Raw genomic sequence first — 12,883 nt, forward strand, 5'->3', positions numbered from 1 at the left:
ACGCACACAGTCTCTCCCAGTCTCTATCCATGGTCCTGAAATGGGCTGAGCTTCACTCACAGGAAGTGACACTTTCAAATTCAATCACTGGCTCATTATATTCATATAGGTTATTCATATCGGTCATAAGGTTATTAGACAAACAGATAGATAGATAGATAGATAGATAGATAGATAGATAGATAAATAGATAGAGAGATAGATGGATAGATAAAGAGATATACACATAGATAGATAGATAGATAAATAAATAGATAGAGAGATAGATGGATAGATACATAGATGGATAGACAAACAGACAGATAAATAAATATAAAAATAGATAGAAAAACATATATATATATATATATAGATAGATAGATAGATAGATAGATAGATAGATATCAAATAGATAGATAAATATAAAAATAGATAGATAGATAGATAGATAGAGAGAGAGAGATAGATAGATATACACATAGATAGATAGATAAATAAATAGATAGAGAGATGGATGGATAGATACATAGATAGATAGACAAACAGACAGATAAATAAATATAAAAATAGATAGAAAAACAGATATATAGAAAGATAGATAGATAGATAGAAAAACAGATAGATAGATAGATAGATAATTAGATAGATAGAGAGATAGATGGATAGATAGATGGATAGATAGATAGACAGATAAATAAATATAAAAATAGATGGAAACACACACACACACACACACACACACACACACGTATATATATATATATATATATATATATATATATATATATAGATAGATAGATAGATAGATAGATAGATAGATAGATAGAAAAAAGATAGATAGATATCAAATAGATAGATAAATATAAAAATAGATAGATAGATAGACAAACAGATAGATAGATAGATAGATAGATACATAGAAAAAAGATAGATAGATAGACAAACAGACAAAGAGATAGATAGATAGATAGATAGATAGATAGATAGATAGATATACAAATATAAAAATAGATATATGAACATATACAAATAGATAGATAAATAGATAGACAAACAGATAGATAGATGGATAGATAGAAAAAAGATAGATAGATAGAAAAAGGTGAAACTATGTGTAAAAATGAACGAAAAAGTTGTAAACAGTGCTGAAACACATAAAAAAATCACATTTTAAAATAAATAGTGCAAAGATTAAACAGAATCACGTGACTGCTCTGTTAGCATATGCTATTTGTTCCACATAAACAAAATCCAAATGCTTTAAATAACATTACAGTCATGCAGTTACCTTCCCCTGTGGATTTTTTTTTTAGACATGAACCAGCAAATACACCAGGATTTCCTTGCAAAGAGATCACTTTTAGTCTAGAACTCTCAGCTAGGACTTTTTAAGCTAAGATAGGAGATAGATTATGAGAAAATTCTAAGAAGCTTTGTGAATATGGGCCCAGGAAATGTATCTGGGTTGTGGGGTGGGGTGTCTATGGATTGGACTTATTTGTCCGGCCAATTCCATGGGCGCTCAATCAGTGCCCCTGTTTATTTTTTAAGACATGAACCAGCAAATACGGTCTGATTTCCTCGCAAAGATTTAGGATGTCTTTGGAGGCGTAAGTTCTTTTACATATTTCCGACAGCATCTCACTGTCATCTAGTGTCCAGACTAAGCAACAACAAGTTGTCCAAGTGCAGAAATATTGGTAAATGCAAAAGTTAATTTACTCCAAACATTTGTTATTTGTCATTTTAACAACCCAGTTGCTAGGTTTGGCTTGTTGGGTGATGCTATGTAACCATGGTCATGCTGGTCCATATTACACCCTGTGCATTTATCAGTACAATGAGACAGCAACTTGTCTTTCATATTTATTTTACCATAATTTCTATATTAAATAAAGTACATACAAATCCCAACATCAACACTCCAAAATTTAATATAAACCTTCCTAAAGTGCGATTGTCACAATGTAAGAGAACTAAATCTACAATGTGCTGTTCAAAAAGCTAATATAAATTCGATAGACAGGTGATTATAATCTTTTGGTCATATACTGTTGAACATATACTGAACATTACAACGCAAAATATAATGCCAAGTTATTGCGCAGGTTCATCTTGTGCCACCTGGACAGCTCTCGCCCCTCTGGGTGAGGGTGTGATGTGGTGTCTGGCACCAGAACATTGGCAGCGAATCCTTTAGGTGCTGTGGTTTGTGGTGTCTATGGATCGGACTTATTGGTCCGGCCAATTCCATGGGTGATCAATCGGATAGGGTTCTGGGTGTGGCCAGATGGTTACCAGATGTGATAATCAATGTACATGTTATGGCTGATTAGTGCAAATATGCTGAATAATACAGTTTGAACACTGAAAGAAATGTTACAAGTGATAGAATTTAAACATTCTGCCTATGGAAAATGCATTTGCATTAATTTAGATCCAGGCACTCAATTATTAATTATTTAATACGCCATTCTGTTTAACCTTTTTTTTCTTAATACAACAGTTGGCATCAGCATGGACCCCCTGGGTCTAAATAAGTACCCAAGCTTCTGCATGGACCCCTTAGTTTGCACAGATTTCCAGGTTCACATCACACTATTGATAAACCACATTAAAGTAAAAAGTGCAGAACAAAAAAAAAGACAGCTGACCTCACATGTAACTTCTATGTACATTTTATTAGTTCTATACAAGATAAGAATCCATTAGTGACTGGTGAACCAAAAAAAGAGGATTTACAAATAACTCACTTTTGATACAGCTTCATGGATCTTACATGGCACACCATTTATTTACCCCTATTTTATTGCATGGAAATGCTTACAATTTTCCCTATATTAAAATGCATCCCTGTTTTTTTATTTTATTTGAAAATTATTATTTATTACAGATTATTATAATTTTGCAGATGTTCAGTCACCTACACACTAGAACCATCGTTAGTGATAGAGTGTTCCTCTTGCTGTTTCAGGTTGTGTGTGCTCACCACACGAATGTGAGTGTGTATACAATGATCTTCCACACGGACTGAGCACATTTCTTGGCTCCGTTTTAAATCCTGTTCCTTAGTAGTTACCATAATTAACTCAAACAGAGTTACGAACAGGGGTAACCATTATTGCTACAGTGCTTCCCTGAGATTCATCCTTGGATTCACTTTTGGTGATTGTATAAGGCAAAATACAATAATCTGCACTCTGACAGTCAGACTCTAATATGATAAAATTGTCGTAGGAAGATTTTGTCATGCAGTTCATATGTATGTAGTATATCATTGACATAGAAAACCTTGACCAAGTACCTTAGGAGAAAACCAAATCAAAACAGTACTTCCCAGTACTGATGACATGTACTGATACAGTATGGATTTCAGTACCTGTATAACGCCACCAAGACACAAGTGCACACAGTGGTAAGGGTTTGCACCAATAATTCCTGTCCATAAATGCAAGTTTTTATAACAAATGCCACTTTTTGGAACTAGCACCATTATACATATGATATACAGTACTGTGTTAAAGTCTTGACCCACCTCATTTCTTCATATTAAATTCATTATGTAGATACAATTAAAGAAATGGGAACAGATGTTTACAGTGCGTAAAGGTACAAGTTAAAAAAATGGTTGTTTATGTAACAATCTCAGCGGCAACCTCATTTTCCCTCTCATCTGTTCCGACCACTCGGCATTCAGCATCACCAGTATACTAATCACCAGCCTGATCCTTTGTCATCATCCGCACCTGTTTCTCACTGGTTCATGCCTTGACTTTTTTTAATGCTTGAATGATTTGGTAACTGGTCAGGTACAGGGACTGGACTAAAAATGAGAGACAAAAACTTGCCGAAAATGACAGCCAAAAAATCCTTCAGAAAGCTTAGAGAATGATTCCTCAAGATGTCTGGCTCTTTAAAAGCAAAATATGAAGAAATGAGATTAGGACCCAAATCAAAAAAAATTTCTGGGTCAGAACCTGCTACATCCCCTCTAAAAGATTTTACTGACTACTGGCAAAAGTAGTGGGGACGTCCCAACAGCAGAAGTTACTCTGATGCATTTCCATACATATAAGATAAAAAGGAATCTCTTGACCGTAGCTTATTTAAAAAAAAAAAATAAAAAAAAAGAGCTCCCAAAATCCTGCTTTTTTTTAGAACCATGTATGCTAGTCACTAGCAGCATCTTGTGGTCAAAAGCAGGACTAACGGTTCTAAAAGTAGTTTACCAGGTCCTAGGCTTTGGGTTTTCAAGATATTTTTGCATTTCATCTTTTTTTTTTTTTTAAAAAAAAAAAAAAAAGGATTTCAATATTATTTTATACATAATAACAGAGGCACTTGGCAACATTAGTGACAAATCATTATAAACGGAAAAGAAACACAATGTCCTTAAAGCATAAATCTATATAAGATTACATCTATTTACAACAAACCTGATGATAAACACAAACATACTTATTCCATTTACATTTACCCCAGGCTAAGCACATCGCTTTTTAATTCATAGACAAGCCTCAGATGGGAGTAACTGACCTGTATAACGTGAGATATTAATTTGCTTCACTGAAATAAGTTTTTCTATAAACAAGAAACAAGAAAATCCACAATTCAACTACACTTCCTCCTTGAACAACATTAAAACATGTGCCGAAGCTCCTTTTCTTTTTAAATGATCATGGGTGATGTGTTAATAGCAGAATGAATCTAGCCCTGCTATACACCGATCAGCTGTAACATCAAAACTGCTGGGCCCTTAAGCAAGGCCCCCTAACTAAACTAAAATGAAAACACAAGTCGGACTGGATAAGGCCGTCGGCCAAAAAGAGAGAAAGGGGAAAATGACTGAATTATTTATAATCATGCACAATCAGACATAGCATTTTAACTGAATTAAAGAAAATAAAAAAGAGAAAGCGTTCCAATTTTGAGCAAGTGTACCAGTTCCCTGATACACACCGTGCATACTTAAATAAACACTTCAATTCAGACCAGATAGGAAGTTAAAAGCACATCTTCAGAATCGATGCCTCGTAGGGTCAGGGCTGGTTTGAATGTTAAAGCTGTTCGGTTTTAGTGTTTTTTTAAAACGGTTTAACGCATGCCATTCCTATATCCAAGTCCAGTTTGGTTTCTAACTCCCGAAAAAGTGACTGTGTTAATTCATTTCAGTGATTTGAGATTCTGTTCCATTTCTCACTTCTCTCCAGTTTCTCACTTTCTATCTTTAAAATTGCACTGTGAGCGCAGTCGCCTTGGCAACTGTCTCCTAGACACTCCAGCATCCCATTCAGTCATCTTGCCCAAACACTATACATGTTCTTCCTTGTCAGAATTTATTACAGTTCTGTGTCATCCTCCTCCTCTTCCCCATCCTCCTGCTGTGAGAGAAGCCTGTAGTGATCTGCAGCCACGGACAGGAAGGTGGTTCGGCTGATGTCCTCGTCCAGAGTGGTGTGATGGCTGTTGAGTTCTGGCTCGGTGGTACTACATTTGGAGTACCGTTCTCTATGATGCTCAGCCTCTCCTTCTGCCTGTGATGGGCCACACTTATGAGAGAGAAGGGAATGTACGTAGCCAGCAGGCACTGGAAGACAGGCAGCGATGATGAGCAGCGCTAGCATCACTAAAGCCCATCCTGGGTATCCCAGGCTGCTCTCGGACCCCTTCGAGAGACAAAGAGTGAATCACTGAATTACTTATAATTATGCACAATCAGACATAAAATTTTAACTGAAATAAGGGAGATAAAAAAAGAATTCGTGAAAGGTCTCTGATAAGCAAGCTCAGGGTGACGGCGACAAAGAAAAACTCCTTGAGATGGCAATAAGAAGAAACCTTGAGAGAAACGAGATTTAACAGGGAACCCATCCTCATTTGGGTGATAACGGATAGAAATTATATAACATCATGTGTGTTATGCAGCTGAAAGTTTATTATAACAGGAGTTATTTAAATTAACGTTAAGTCCAGTTTAGCATAGGGACGGGTCAGCAGGTGCAGAGGGCAGATGGGGTCTGGATCACTGGGAGCTCAGGAGCAGCATGTGTAGCTCCAAACCAAGTGTACCAGTTCCTGATACACACCGTGTATACTCAAATAAACACTTCAATTCAGACCAAAGTTAAAACACGAAGGATGTTCAAGTCAAACCGGGACTTTTGATTGCACCGACTAATATAACACAGTTATTCCACAAGATGGCGACAAGTTATCAACCAGGATCATTATTCACGGATGTATGGCCTTTAAAACATTTACACCAATCAAGTTTGACTGCAGGTAAGAATTTTTTCCACCATACTGTGCTTGAAGTCTTTTGTAGACATCAATTATTCCCAGGTCATTATTCAAAGTCCCAGTTTGCCTTGAACGCCCCTATTATTTGGGATATTAATTATTATTTTTTGTTCGATTATTGATTATTATTAAAAAAACTCACTCACTCACTCATCATCTATACCGCTTTATTCTGTATTCAGGGTCGCAGGGACCTGGAGCCTATCCCAGGAGGCTGAGGGCACAAGGGTGGACGGGGTGCCAATCCATCGCAGGGCACACATACATACACACACTCATTCACACACCACGGGTAATTTGGGAACGCCAATCAGCCTAACCTAACCTACATGTCTTTGGACTGTGGGAGGAAACCGGGGTACCCGAAGGAACCCACCAAGCACGGGGAGAACATGCAAACTCCATGCACACAGAGCCGGGAATCGAGCCTGGCCGGGAATCGAACCCGGACCCTGGAAGTGCAAGGCGACAAGGTAACCTAAAAAAACGTTTAAATTAAAAATTTGGTAACACCAATAAGTCTTTGGACTGTGGGAGGAAACCCTCTAAGCACCGTAAATACATGCAAACTCTGGAGGTGCAAGGTCACAGTGCTAACCATTAAACATCAAACTCTATCAAACAAAAATATTTGTTTAGCATAATACTACTTCATAGCTCATATACCTATTCACCAGTACACTACAAGAGGTTGCACCTGCATTTTTATGTCATTATGACATTTAATGTCCAATATAAAACGTTTTACAGTATAAAAATAATATACATCTATATCTACATATCTATAAGTACATATCTATTTAATATTTATATATATGACTTGTTACAACTAAGAAAGTACTGATGTTTAAAGTTAAAGCCTACAAAGGATAAATGGAGAAAAAGGATGTACATGTAGTCCCCAACGTACGAACGAGTTCCGTTCCAGAAGCACGTCTGTAAGTCCAATTTGTTCTTAAGTCCGACAAAGTGAGTCTTATAAGCTTTTGACACGAATATACAATGTAAAGTTAATTAATATCACAGTAAAATGTACCAGTGTTGTTTCTGCGCCTTTAAATCACGAGGGGAAATCCTGGACACCATTTTGTCTCAGAGATGTTTTCCACTGTATGCACTGTGAACTCTGTTTTGTTGAGGATTTTCCAAAATTAGAATTATTCACCATCAGGACAGATTTAAAGAACAGCCATTTTCTAGCATCATGCTCCTGGACTGACTAATTGAAACCAGTGTGGCTGACTTATTTCTCCTGCACCCCCACACACACATGTACACATACAATATTCCCAACTTTAGACATTTTACACTACAAATATTGTATATAATTGTAAATATTGGTATCTGCTGCACTACAGTGTCTATTTTTTGTACAATACACGTTACCTACTTTCGTGATTGAACTGGAAGTAGAACTGTGGTCTGTTTGTATCTGTGGAAATGCGTACCTCGAATGTTTGTAAATCGGGGACTAACCGTTCATGCATAAATTGTTGAACTACAGCACGAGTTCTAGAACTGATAATATCTCAGCAGGTTTTAGTCTGCATTGGCCGTTTTTTCTTTTTTCCTTGACAATCCTGACAAACACAGAGCATGTGATTGTGCATGTGCGAGACTTTGATCGAGTGAGAATGCAATTGGTGTGCATGCAGAAAAACAGCTCAGAAATGAAGGCCAAAAGCTGACCCTCCCTCTTTTTTGCATGACTTATCCTATCCATGTAACTGAATGGCATCTTAGGCCTCTTAAAGTGGATTAAGCATTAGGAATTAAATAAATGAAATATACTGTGTGTGTATCGCAATGAAATTTCATGTAAACAAATTATCCAAATATAGCCTTGACCAGGGTCTATATGTCTGAGTTTGTTAGTAGTACTATTATAAAAGTCAATGTAGTGAAAGTTAATGAGCTACACATAATACTGTGGGGCCAGTCAGGCAAACATGATTCTCTTATACAGTACAAACAGATTTTTTATTGATGTAGTCCTGATTCTGCAGAGTGACGGTCATTATATAAAGCTTTACCGTGGTGTGGTTCCAAGCTGTGTAGGTCGGCCACTTGAAGAACATGCGCAGCAGGCTGGCAGCTAGCAGACCCACCATAGCCAGCAGACACACATACTTCCACATGTACTTATAGATGGCTGGAGGGCGCCATTTCAGCATCACCTCAACATCGTCCAGAAACCTGACAGGACAGCAAGATAAAATAAACTCACCGGCCACTTCATTAGGTACAACATGCTAGTACTGGGTTGGACCCCATTCACCTTCAGGCATGAAATGTGTTTGAAATAGTCATGCATTTCAAACCTCTACTGAGATCATCTTTCATGTCTGTCGTGATCAGGAATATGCTAATTGTTTATAATAAAAAAAAACAACAGGCAGAAAAGCAATTTAAGCGTGATGTTTAGCACCAGTTTTACCGATCAGCACCGTAGATCCATGCCACACTGACGGTCTCGAAGATGACGACGATCATCAGTGGCAAAGTGGCGGAATAATCGTCGAACATGGTCACAAAGTAGTTCCCGCTGCGCTGAGTGAAGAGCAGACCAATCAGGAACCCCAGGATACAGCTTATCACTAAAATCCAGAAAGATCATCAATATCACATACATGCAGATATTAACCTGTCGGTCATAATCAGTGCTTATGGATGTGTGCGTACCGGTGAGTAGCGTCCTGTGGCGCCCCAGCAGTTTAAAGTTGTCCATGAGTGGCGTGAGGATGCCCTGCATGGTACCGAACATGGTGGACAGACCCAGGTTTAGGAGCATGAGGAAGAACAGCGCTGACCAGAACGGACTGGCTGGGAACAGCGCCATGGCCTCGGTGAACGCGATAAACGCCAAACCAGTTCCTTCCACTCCCTGAGCAAGGAGACAAAGATCAGATCGGTGAAGTGACTGGTGCAAATGAAAGTCGTCTCTTATATGTGGTTATACCATATCATCTCCAGCATTGCCTAGAATCGTGGAAAGTTTACTCATCTATACACAAACCTTGTTCATTTCTCTCTCCAGGTCACAGTCGGTGATATTTGAGTCTAGCAGGCTCCCATAATGCCTGTACCACTCCTGGTAATCCTTCACTTCTATGGATCTGGGGTCGGACATATTGAACAACGGCCACCAGGGTTGAGCTGTGCCCGAAGTGACCATCTCTGACATTTTACTCACATTCCTATAAGATTAAAAAATAAAAACAATTTTTTTGGTGCAGTATGATAGGAGCAATTACTATTACTAAATACAATTACTGAAATTATTCCTTGATTACAGAGTTGATCCTTCCATGCCTGTTTCAATGCATGATCCAATGTGGTGTAAGTTTTGATTCAGACCCAAGTTTTGTTCCTGTAATGGACACGCTCTAGAATGCCAAGATCACTCTAAATGACTGACTAGCCTGTCTAGGACTTATTCATTCTGATCAAATCAAAATAAAGACACTCTGTTCACAGACTTACTCCACAACACACTCCAGGGCGATGTTCTTGGCTCGGAAGCCGAGGACCGTGAAGACGACGAGCGAGGCCAGGACTGAGGTCATGAAGTTGATGGCAGAGACCATCAGGGAGTCCCGGTGGCAGTTGTTGTTGATTGGGTTGTAGGAGGAGTAAGCAATCACAGACCCGTAGCCCAGACCGAGAGCGAAGAAAACCTGAGTGGCAGCCTGGCGCCAAACCTGCACCTCAGCCCAGATCTCTAACTGAGACAAACACAGAGAATCAGCTGGGGCCGTTCAAACAGGATACAAGGATGAATCTTGTTATAAGAGAGCTTGAGAGTTACCAGAGAATGCAGTTTCCGTCACATGACATTACGACACATTTGTAATGATTACGAGGTTTAAGGTTTACTCTCATAATTCCATTATTATATACAAGTCAATAAACCTTTTCTTTTTTTTTTGCGCAAACCCAAGGAAAATAAATTCTCTTAATTGCACTATTTAAGGAACTCATTTAGGACAGGAGTGGTCAGGCTGAATATAAATATAATTATCCTAAAATAGGTTGGATCACCTGAAAGGACAAGGACACGACACATGAATTCCAAGCCAGGAGACGTTAACATAAGCTTTCTATAAAAGTGTGAATTGCTGATTGTAACTGATGTACTGTATAAGTCATAGCCAGGGATGAGAGTCTTTACTTTCACAATGACGTAGAATTGTTGTATATACAGTAATGTATATGTACGTATATAATGTTATACATAGCTAAAATTACTTTGTTTACGGACAAATACAGGACACTGCATGTCCAGAAATATGTCTCTCTAAGACTCTATAAGACTTCTTTTAGTCACCTTTAGCTTTGATTACAGCACAAAATGTGGTGGCCGGATCATGTTCGAAAATGATTCCTCATGCTCCCAGAATGACTCTTTCACAATTTGAGTCCTGGAACATGCCTGTACCATCAGGGACAATGTGATAACCTGGTCATTCAGTACATTCAGGTCGTCATCGGACTTCATTTCATTGCCACATATTGTTGCTGAGTCTCAACCTGACCAACTGAAGCAACCCCAGATCATAACACTGCCTTCAGAGGCTTGTACCATGGACGCTATGCATGATGGGTGCATCTCCTTCATGCTTTTCCCAATCGCTTTTGAATAGGGTTAATCTAAACTCATCAGCTTTTTTCCATTGGCCTAAAGTCCAATCTTTATGCTCACTAACAAGTCACTTTCTTCTGCTTTGTCTCACTAACAAGGGGTTTTCTTATGGACAAACAGCTGTTTAGCTCCACTCTTTCAAGTGTGTTAATGATCTACATTCATTATTTTTTTCCATTGACGGTCCAGCACTGTCCTTTCAGGTTTTAATAATGTGCTGAAGGATTTTAAACCTATCCCAGTCATTTTATCTCCCTAGTTGTTTTTTTTTTTTTTAATGGGGGTTTTTCCAATTTTCTCCCTAATTTAGTCGTGGCGAAATCCTCCCTGTCACTAGGGGGCTCCCACATTAAGGCTACTACTACCACTCAGTCGGGGGGGCCGAAGACTATCCCGTGTTTCCTCCGAACCGCGTGACGCCAGCCGACAGCATCTTTTCGAACTGCTTGCTCACGCACCGTTAGGGGCAGAGTAACACACTCGGAGGAAAGCGCTAGCCCCTGATTGGCTGTAGAGCTGTGATTAATGTGGGAGCGCAGGTACCTCTCATCCCTTCCCCCTGAGAGAGCTCGGCCAATCAGCTCTCTCTGTGCCTCCGGCTGTGAGAGGAAAACAGCATCACCCGGGGTTCGAACCAGCGATCTCCGGATGATAGGGCGAGCGCTTTACCACTGCATCACTCGGAGACCCCCTAGTTGTTGTTTTTTTGCATGACGCAGCCCAAAAATTTGACCCTTCTGAAATGGTGACTTTTTTTTTTTTTTTGAATGATCAATTGATTTATGGTCTTGACTACATAATGATATTATACCATCAGCTTTAGTCAGACTTAGAATCTATACTATACAAATCACAGAGATGACAGGCTTGGGTGTTCAATCTTTACTCACTTTTGGAAAGAACATATAGGCGAGTCCGTCGGTGGCGCCGTCCAGCATTAGACCTCTGATCAGAAAACAGAACAACACAGCGTACGGGAAAATAGAGGAGAAGTACATCACCTGGAAGTGCAACAAAAATGAGCATGGGATTCATGTTTGATCATTCATTTCCTCGGAATATATCCTGTTACATCTTTATGAAGTTGCACAAGCTGTCATTATACCTAATTTACCGGCACTGGCTTAAGGGTTGGGTAATATCTGTCTGCTAACAGTGATAAATCCGTGTGAGTGTGTACATCTGCATTAGAACATTAGCACATTAACCATATTGACACTAGATAGGCCAAGGGCACAGGTGTGACAATTTACACGTGACAACTGCAAACACGGACAAAGGAGTTTGTTTATGTGCGCGCTCGTGTTGCCGTGTTAACATTGTGTACCCTGGCTGAGGACTTGATGCCCTTGATCATGGCGAGACAGACTATTGTCCAAGCTGCAAGCAGGCACCCGGTAATCACAAGATTAAACTCTCCAGATTGATCAATCGAGTCGGAGATATCGAGAGCCTTGCGGAACCAGAAATAAGAGGTGGGAGAGCTGGCGGCACACTCCTTCACTGAAAAAGAGACAAAAAGGGAAAGGGAAAAAAAAAAAAAAGACACAGCATGATGGACCAGATAGTCAAACAGCTTATATGACCAGGGGTTATAAACCTGTTTAAAGTGAACGCTGTTCTGTTCTTTATTTTACTTCATGATGTTTCTTGTTTGTGCAAGTCCCACTACAATGTTCCAGCAGTGGGTTACTGATTTGTCCATCATTCCATAAAAGAAGCTTTACTAATCAATAAAAAAAAGAAATCACTTGACGATTATTCCGGCACATTTAATTAATATTTAAACTATGATATGTAACTATTAAATATACCGACCATTGGCACAAATTACCTGTCCTGAAGAGGATGTTTGGCAATATTTTACTGTCTAAGAGTTTTTTTTTCCCCTCCCCTTTTCTAATTTAATTTAATTTAATTCTAACGTTTCCCTCCCCCATTGTCTGATTAATTTTTATTTTT

The 12,883-nt window shown here is 38.9% G+C and overlaps 1 protein-coding gene across 2 annotated transcripts in view; it reads right to left on the bottom strand.

Moving 5' to 3' along the window:
• Positions 1 to 4,273: 4,273 nt before the first annotated feature.
• Positions 4,274 to 12,883, bottom strand: part of slc6a16a (solute carrier family 6 member 16a) — a 19,798-nt gene continuing 11,188 nt past the window's right edge. For both annotated transcript variants that reach the window (XM_053515041.1, XM_053515042.1), the window contains exons 5-12: positions 12,249 to 12,424; positions 11,812 to 11,922; positions 9,763 to 10,004; positions 9,296 to 9,476; positions 8,962 to 9,163; positions 8,717 to 8,876; positions 8,313 to 8,475; positions 4,274 to 5,645 (exon numbers count right to left, since the gene is read on the bottom strand). In XM_053515041.1, coding sequence (XP_053371016.1) covers positions 5,319 to 5,645; positions 8,313 to 8,475; positions 8,717 to 8,876; positions 8,962 to 9,163; positions 9,296 to 9,476; positions 9,763 to 10,004; positions 11,812 to 11,922; positions 12,249 to 12,424 — 1,562 coding nt within the window. In that variant the 3' untranslated portion in view covers positions 4,274 to 5,318. The remainder of the gene's footprint in view (positions 5,646 to 8,312; positions 8,476 to 8,716; positions 8,877 to 8,961; positions 9,164 to 9,295; positions 9,477 to 9,762; positions 10,005 to 11,811; positions 11,923 to 12,248; positions 12,425 to 12,883) is intronic.

This window comes from Clarias gariepinus, chromosome 16 (assembly GCF_024256425.1).
Source record: "Clarias gariepinus isolate MV-2021 ecotype Netherlands chromosome 16, CGAR_prim_01v2, whole genome shotgun sequence".
NCBI lineage: Eukaryota > Metazoa > Chordata > Actinopteri > Siluriformes > Clariidae > Clarias > Clarias gariepinus.